At 34.2% G+C, this 9417-nt stretch overlaps 1 protein-coding gene across 1 annotated transcript; it reads right to left on the reverse strand.

Moving 5' to 3' along the window:
* Positions 1–300: 300 nt before the first annotated feature.
* On the reverse strand, positions 301–2923 carry LOC126604386 (2-oxoglutarate-dependent dioxygenase AOP2-like). The gene is made up of 2 exons (XM_050271621.1): positions 2417–2923; positions 301–1081 (listed from the first exon to the last, which is right to left on the reverse strand). The coding sequence occupies exons 1-2, from the start codon at positions 2791–2793 to the stop codon at positions 442–444; spliced, it is 1017 nt and encodes a 338-aa protein (XP_050127578.1). The 5' UTR covers positions 2794–2923; the 3' UTR covers positions 301–441.
* Positions 2924–9417: the final 6494 nt, after the last annotated feature.

A 9417-nucleotide genomic window follows, 5' to 3' on the forward strand; every position in this document is an offset into this window, starting at 1 on the left:
TGCAACTGTAGTTAACTACAACGTAAAATGATGGATGAAACATGTGTGCTGGTGCCATCATTGATCTTAACTCATAACAAAACCAACCATGTATAACTTTTTTTCCACCAAACAAGATGCAAGATAATTCTATATACTAAAGTCTTAGCCAATACAAATTAAGATTATTGTCTTTCAATAAAGTAAAACATACGACACAAGGACATATATAGAAACCTTGTTGCAAAACACACATCCCCTTAACCAACATAGATATTATGACATAATAGCAACTATGTATAACTTTTTCTCCACCAAACAAGATGCAAGATACTTCCATATACTAAAGTCTTAGGCAATACAAATTAAGATTATTGTCTTTCAATAAAATAAAACATACGACACAAAGACATATATAGAAACCTTGTTTCAAAACACACATCCCCTTAACCAACATAGATCTTATGACATAATATCAACTCCAGCATATAATTCGAGTGCATCCTCACGAACATTGGACGTGAAGTATGTAAAGTATTCGGCAAAGTTGAATGGCTTGTACAACAAAGGATGCTCCTTGTCTATAAATTCCTGTGGCACTTCAATCACCACCTCCTCTTTTGGCACAGAAAATAGGGAATAAGAGTACCTCTCTTTGTCCCCACTCATCATAACCCTGTGCATCACTGCATGAAGCCTCCCATTGCTCCAGGCCTTAAGTGCATCACCAACAAAGACCACAACAGCTCCCTCTGGGACCATCACTTCAACCCATTTGCCTTGTTTGGTCAGAATCTCTAGGCCTTGCACATCGTTTTGGCACAGAATGGTTAGGGTATTTTTGTCAGTATGAGGCACAAGGCCCAGGGCAGCTGATGGGGACGCCGACGGTGATGCTGTTGATGAGCCAACATTAATATTGATGTTGCTTGGAGTTGGAGGAGGAGGAGGAGGAGCTTTGTACTTCATGAAACGAAAAGCACTGGTGGTGTTTTGGACATGAGTGTCATAGTGGTTCCCCAAACCAAAGCTCTCTAAGATCATCCAAAGGATGGTGATATTCAAGTCCATCATCTTGGAGCACATGGATTTCATTGCCTCACTACATCATTACAACACAAAATACATATATATATATATATATAGTCATTGATAAAACAACATATATCATCTTCTCATTCAGCGAATTTATTAGTGCAAAGGCGACCTAAGAAATTATAATCAAGAGGCGTAGTAGTCAACTGAAATATCAGATACCCATTACTTACTATCATCAACATACGACAAATGTAGCATGAATTCGAACATGAGTGTAGAGAGGAAATAAACAACTTTAGCCAATTTGGTTAAATCCACTTTTCAAAAGATTTAATTTTTACTCTCACTCAAATTCGCTTAACTTTCATAATTTGAATTGTTTCATAGTTAGAAGAGAAATGCTAGGGACTCTCTTAAAAGTAGAACTTTCTATAAAAATTTTACCACGTTATAATTTAATATCAATTTCCGTGCAACATTATACAAAATTTGCAAAAAAATATAAAACAATGAAGAGTCTATAAATAATCTCAGAGTATAAATTTACATATTGCAAAAACCGTGATCTTGTTTTTAAAAAAACTGATGATCTTTCCCTCTTTCCCTGTGCTGGAGTTCTACAAGGACATGTGGCACCATGATAGCCAGGACGATATAACAATCATATAAAGCTGACACTCCTTTAATTCAATCTGTTTTGAAGGGATAAGCCTTATTAAATGAGACATTGGCTGGTAGCGAGGTTGTTGGGTAGCAGCCATTGTCATGTCAAATTTTGGAGTTTTATGTCGTCAAATTTAAACTGACATTGCTTCGTTTGAATATGAGATAACTTGTTAAGGAAAGATTCTCAATCATATGTACCAGTAAACCCCTAAGCTAGCACAACTATTTTCTAATTTATCCAAGACAGGTAGTGATTATTCTTCTTTTTAGTTGCAATAGTTTAACTTATAATTAATTAATTATCTCCTAACTATTCAAATCTTTCAAGCTATGCATGCACGATCTATGACCTTCATCAGATTCAACTCTTGGGAATCGAAAGTATCTATAAAATGAGAGAAAGTTTAGAGATGATAGAAAATGGGACTAAAACTTATTTTCGATCTTAAGTTTGTCATTTTGTTCTCTTCCGACGAGTGCTTTAAAATCAATAGAACGCTGATTTAAGTGCAAAACGCAAATTGAGAGTGAGATTAGCAGATGTCCTGGAAAACAAAATGAAAACTCGACCTTGTGGGTTTAAATTTTTTTTTAGGGTGCATATATATCTTGATGAGAGTTATGCATGCATATGCACACAGAAAAAGTCTAATATTGCAAGCTGTGATCAAAGTTAAAGCAACATGTTTATATATAATTTCAAAGTTTAACTAGAAAGACAAGAAAATCTCACCAAAATGCAGGGTTTCCTTGAGGCCACATGAGGTTGGTGAAGGCCTGAGCTGCGTCGAGGCGGCAAGCGTCATCGATGCCGAAGCTTTCGTTCAAGGGAATGACCGGGCTCTTGCCTTCGTAGCTCTGATAAGGCTTGGGACTCGTGTGCTTCTGCTTGGTCTCTTCAGGCAGATCAAACAAAGCTTTCATGGCCGTCACCATTTCTTCACGCAACTTCATGGGGATCTCATCCCTCACTAGCAAAAGAAAGCAACCATAATCCTCACATGCCTCTCTCACTTTGTTACTCATAGCTTTCCACTCCTCGCTCCCTTGCTTAAACACTAGACCCTCTGAAAAATCAAGAATTGGGAGTACTTGATCATCCATCTCCATCTCTCTCACACACTCTCTCTCTCTCTCTCTCTGTCTCCCACTCTCCGACTCCTCTCATAGTTTTTTAAGAGAAAGGCATCACTCAATTTATAGGAAGCTGGTTCCATGTAATGTAACTCTCCATCCCCCCACCAAAAAAGTCCAAAAATTAAATGTGTCTCCTCTTTTAGCTGGTTATTTGCGCAGCATTCCACTTTCTATCTTATTTTTTCTTTGGCTTGGATATAGATCTTATGTCACAGTGGCATGTCATCACTTTTGTTGTACACGCATTTTAGTAGGAAGAGTAACGTTTGAGGGATAATAAAAAATAAAAATAAAAAGGTCCCCGCGGCTAAAGTATAGCAAAGAGACAAAAACCCTAGCCGCCGACTCTTGCCTTTGGTGTTGAGGTCGGTGGCAATCCTTCTTGATCTTTTTTTTCTTCTTCTTTGTTTCTTTTTGTAGTCCTGTCTTGCACGATCGAGGAGATCCTTCATTTCATGGTTGTGGTCTCTCTCTCGCTTTGTCGAGGAGAGACTTTGTGAGGTCAAGTTTGATCAATCTCGGATTCTAGAGGGGTGATTGTTGTTCAAATATGAGGTGGTGGTGCTTGTGGTTTGTGCGCTCGGTAACTAACCATGAGAAGGAAACTCGATGTTTGTTGGAGGGGACTCATAGTAGGGCTTCTTTGCCAACGATTGCAAAATCATTAGAGGTTGATGCAGACTTTTCTTTGTGGAGCCTTTACGATAGTTCTCAGGCTTGCAATGTTTTAGTCCTCATGATTAGGGTTTAGGGTTTAGGACTAAGGGTTCTCCATGATTGAAGAATCGTATTATATTTTAGGGTAAAAGACTGTTTACTACCCTCATGTTTCATGGTTTTCAACATTTAGTACATCAAGTTTTTTTCGTCTCTGAGTTATACCTAAAGTGTAAATTTTGGGACAGTCTCATACATCCGTTAGTCAAATTGTTAAGTCTCCCATTAACTATGACGTGGCACCCATGTGGACAATGACTGGACACCACGTGGAAATTAAAAAAATTATAAAATAAAAAAAATTATATATATATATATATTAAAAATAAAATAAATAAAATAAAATAACCCTTCATCTTCCCTAGATTCGGAGGAAGAAGAAGAAGAAGAAGAAGGAAGAAAGGAAGGAAGAAGGAGAAGAAAAAGAAAAACCGAATCTGCAACCCAGATTCAGAGGAAGAAGAAGAAAAAGAAGAAGAAGAAGAGGAAGGAAGAAAAAGGAAGGAGAAGGAAGAAGGAGGAAGAAGGAAAAAAAAAACTTCATCTTCCTCAGATTCGGAGGAGGAAGAAGAAGAAGAAGAAGAAAAGAAAAAAAATTAAAAATAAAAACTTCATCTTCCCCAGATTCGGAAGAAGGAGAAGAAGAAGAAGAAAGATAAGGAAGAATAAGGAAGAAGGAGAAGAAGGGGAAGGAAGAAGGTGAAGAAAATAAAAAAAGTTGCAGAAGAAGAAGAAGAAGAAGGAAGAAGAACAAAAAAAAAAAAAAAACCGAATCTGTAACCCAGATTCAGAGGAAGAAGAAGAAGAAGAGGAAGGAAGAAGAAAAAATAAAAAATAAATAAAAAAAACTTCATCTTCCCCAGATTCGGAGGAAGAAGAAGAAGGAGAAGGAAGGAGAAGGAAGGAGAAGGAGGAAGGAAGAAGGTGAAGAAAAAAAAAAGTTGCAGATTCAGAGGAAGAAGAAGAAGAAGAAGAAGAAGAAGGAAGAAGGAAAAGAAAAAAAAAACTTCATCTTCCCCAGATTCGAAGGAAGAATGAAGAAGAAGAAGGAAGAAGGAGAAGAAGGGGAAGGAAGAAGGAAAAAAAAAATTGCAGATTCGAAAGAAGAAGAAGAAGAAGAAAATATTTTTAATTTCCACGTGGATGGCATGTGGTGCCCAGTCATTGTCCACATAGGCGCCACATCACAGTTAACGGGAGACTTAACAGTTTGACTAACGGATGTATGAGACTGTCCCAAAATTTACACTTTAGGTATGACTCTGAGACGAAAAAAACTTGATGTATTAAATGTTGAAAACCACAAAACATGAGAGTAGTAAACAGTCTTTTACCCTATATTTTAATATGTAGGGTTGTGATACTTTTTTGACATGTATAGTCTCTTGAATGTTCTAAGAGACACGTTTAACATAGCTTCATATATACTTTTTTTTGTTGAGCAAATTCGTATATACATTTTTACTATTTTTAATGAAATTCCATTCGCTAAAAAAGCGTTAGAAGGATCATCTTATTTTATACCACAATAAAATGTTACGTTCACTTTACAGTTTCATCGGTATATATCGTAAACATTATATATATGGTCCCCTTATTCTTTGATATATTATTACAAGAATTAAGGATAAGAAACCAACAGTTCAAATATTTTTAAAATGTGTATAATTTTTAGTGTTGTTGTAGCTTATTTTATATGATAAGGGGAAGGGGCCGGCGGCAAGGAGAGATTGGAGAGAGAGATGTGTTTGTAAAATTGTAGGGGAATGTGTGTGTTATTTTCTCCTACGTAATGCTTTTATTTATAGTAACAAGAGGAAGAAGAAATTCATCATCCCTAAGGAATACAAGTTAATATAAGAAAGAATAACTAGAATCAAATCTTACATAATTACACTTAAACTCGAAAATTTACATTCTAACCCAAAAAAAAAAAAAAAAAAAGTCCTGTAGTTCAGAGGATTAATGGGATTATTACCTGCGCGGTTTTTGTTCGAATCCCTCCTCTTCAATAATGTTTGACAAATAATATAAATAAATAAAAGCACTTAACAAAAGTAGACGTAGAATACCTATCTTGTTGAAATTTTAAAATGCATAACAGAACTTCTTGAAATTTTAACCAACAAAAATGAATACATACTACTCGAAATCTCAACCATTCACATTGTTTTCAAAGTGTGCCTATTGCCACTTAGATATGGTTCAAGCAGTACTGTTTGGGCACCAAATTAGCACGGTACTATCTTTTGTTGCTCAATGCATACCGTACTTGACCTTTACGCACTGAAAAAGTTGGAGTGGCAAATGTGCATTGTTAAGAAACAACACTACAATCAAGTTTGTCTAGCTTGTTAAGAGTGTGACTCTTATACCAAATAATTAAGGAATTTTGCATGTTCTTATAAGAGTACTTAGGCTATTCCTCATATGCCAATTGATTTTATTGAGGAACATTAACTTCCTTAACGGTATCACAGTAGTTTAACCCATGTGTTGAGCCTAACATCTCATATGTTCTCACGTCACCCAATATGTGTTATCCATGTGTTGGCTTAATTGACGCCACACGTGAGGTAGCGTGTTGATACATGAATCTCGCACCAAAGAATTAAAGGATCTTGCATGTACTTATAAGAAACTAATTACCCTATATATTATCAATTAATTTTATAGTAAGATCTCAACTTTCTATTGGTAACCTTTTTGTCTCTATTGTTAAGAATTTTATTAGCGATGGTAAAGTATAAGTAGATATAAGCCTTTTGGTGTTATCTCAATTTGTGAAGGTGAGTGGAAATTTGGGTTACTTAAGACTAAGTTAGCAATTAAAAAAAGTAAGTAGAATTATGTACAAAGAAAAAAGTAAGGGTAGCTCTATCCACAAATATTTTTTACCTTTCACACACTCTGTAATTTCATGTTCTTAAATTATTTTCAATTCATTCGATCCAATAACCTAAAATTAAAAAACAAGTGTAAAAAATAAAAATGTGTGTAAATAGTATTATCCAAAATTAACTACGTACAAAGAAATAATTGCTAAATTTCCAGTTATATGATTAAGTACGAAGAAAGAATCACGTACAGGCCACAGCTCTCTGAGTTGAACTGTTGAAGAGTGGAGAAGTACGAATTCACATGGGCGCAGGGCAGGGTGCAGATTCTCATATAAAAGACATGGCGTTGCCCAATAAATATTGGTTGAAGTTCAATTTAATGTAAAGTCTATCATTTACAACTGCCTCGGTTCAATAATTAAAAAATAAAACCACATTTTACAATCAATGCTTATTTTGTTCTTATGTACTAACCTGTAACTAGAATATGGCTCGTCCTTTTTGTTCTGAAAAAAAGTTGAAGTTTCATTATAATTAATTGACAATATGAAGAGTAATTTAATTTTTTATAAGTTTTTACATAGTTTGATCCTCACCGATATGAGACTTTATTCTCATATTATCTCTTTTTTATTTACAAATTTATTTTGGAAATATTGAAAATTATTAGTGAGTTTAATGCGATGTACTATAAGTTGGAAACTATACTTATGAACAGAATAAGATATGTAGAACCCACAAAACCACACACAAAAAACTTCAAAGTATTTTTATTGATGATACGAAAGCTAACAAACATAACGTCCTATACTTCCAAATAGGAAAAGATATCATCAATTAACAAAATACCATAAGCGTTCCTAAAACTAAAACTCTAATAAAATACTTTAATAATGATTTCAACAGTGAGTTTAATATTCATCATCGTTTTTTCTAAACAAATCTCACAAATCCAAATCAAACACCAGAATCTAATTCAGCAAAACTTTACTCTTATTGCCAGATCTACAAAGCTTTATTCTTTTGGAAACATTGACAATAATTAGTGAGTTTAATGTGATGTACGTACGATAAGTTGGAAATGATATGTATGAATAGATTGAAAATGCCTAGTAGAATCAGAAGCCACAAATTAAACCACAAAAACTGAATTCAGATGATTAGACATGCACCAAGAACTATACATGCATGCATGACTCGACATTCGACAAGTCGGCAAGCTACACATGGTGCAGTGTACGTAACATAAATTGTTCTATTGTATTGAGGACTAATCGACACAATGAATTTGGTTTCCAAGTCGGTCCAACCACCATGTGCTCTCGAACTCACTACATTTATAGGAATACATATTAGAAAGTTCATCCAAATTGTGGGCTAAATTAAGATTTAGCTACTAGATCAATCAATCAAGGTATCTTATTCTTGAAAATCCTTGAGCTGTGAACTAAATAATGGAACCTAATTGTTCCTCAGTGCGTTCACTTTTTGTTAGGGTCCTGGGTCATTTAATGTCACAATTATATGACATTGATATCTCCCTCTTGTTTACTAGATTAAGAACTCAATTTCCTTTGAACCAAAAAAAAAGAAAAAAAAAACAACTCAATTTGCTGACAAGGTAGGCCATTTGTAATGTACTGAAAAATTTTGGACTCATTTAACCGTTTAAATAAATAAATCCAAGCATATTCAATGCATCAAAGACTTAAAACTTATGTATAAATCTCAGACCAAAGTGAATCTCAAATTTGGATTTCAATACGAATTTGAGGCCAAAGTAGAGCTCGTTACAACAAGAAAAATTCAACCAAAGAAAATATGATTGTAGATGACGAGATAAATGACGTTGAAATTTCTATTGTCCAAGGAACTAGCTACACAAATTGTCAAAACTAAAAATATGACTCCAATGTCTAACGTAATAACTCAAATCTTTAAATTTAAAAAAATAAGAATACAAGTCCAAAAATATAATTAGTTTACGCATTAGAAGAGAAAACCAAAAAACTCAAATCTGCCACCTTTTCTAAACTCATGTATAAATTTAAAAATATAAATCTTTGTATAGTTGGCTTGGCAAATATACATAACAGATTTTACTACAATACTTACAAGTATTTAATAGAATCATCATCTCAACAATTAGATGGTGTTTGTATTAAATACATGCATTCACATAAATTATATGTAAATATTGTACCCAATCCAATATAATTCTCAAAATTTGTATAACTTATGTGAATTATTTTATTATTATTTAAGGTTGGGAATTATTTTGGAGGGAAAAGGATCATCGTTGGATCCTCTTTGTGGGGATCTGGCGAATCAAGCAATCACAGCCGTTCATCGTATATCATGCGGTCAATTTTCGTTAGATACTATTTATATTCAATTTTGAATTTTGAATTTAAAATGATTTCTGACCGCACGATATACAATGAACGGCCGTGATTGCTTGATTCCCCGGATCCCCACAAAGAGGATCCGGCGAGGATCCTTTTCTGTTTTGGAGTAGAGATTTTTAGGATTTATGTGTAGCCCACAAATGGAATAAGGTTTCACGTAGTTACACATATGGCAAATTGTTCAGGGATCAATTAATCCATGTTATAACATGTATTGCAAATGGCGTTTTATTGTAGTGGTGGAAAAATAATAATGTCTATGCACCCTAATACGGATTCATTCTCACCGAGTTTCATTCATCCTAACAACTAACTATTTAACTCACTAACGTTATCACTATACTAAAAAAAATTATACCACATATTTTATCTATGAATAATATAACCTAAAAGAAAAAATTTATTGTATATTTATATTATAACACGTATATTAAGACATAATGAGTGTTGCAACCACAACCCAAGAACTCTTTTTTAAGAACCAAGACATTGGTTAGAGTTCTTACTGAAACAAATGTGATCAGAGCGAGAGGCTGTCACTTGATTTAAATTTGGTTGCCAAAACATGTGCAATATGAAGATATCTAGTGCATCTTACTATGTCTCCTGGGTGATCATAATTCATACAGTAT

Source organism: Malus sylvestris, chromosome 15, assembly GCF_916048215.2.
Source record: "Malus sylvestris chromosome 15, drMalSylv7.2, whole genome shotgun sequence".
Lineage (NCBI taxonomy): Eukaryota > Viridiplantae > Streptophyta > Magnoliopsida > Rosales > Rosaceae > Malus > Malus sylvestris.

Coding starts and splice junctions, on each gene's coding strand:
- LOC126604386 (XM_050271621.1), bottom strand. CDS start 2,793: ATGGAGATGGATGATCAAGTACTCCCAATTCTTGATTTTTCAGAGGGT. Junction 1,082..2,416: donor CAAGGAAACCCTGCATTTTG/GTGAGATTTTCT, acceptor GTAATGATGTAG/TGAGGCAATGAAATCCATGT.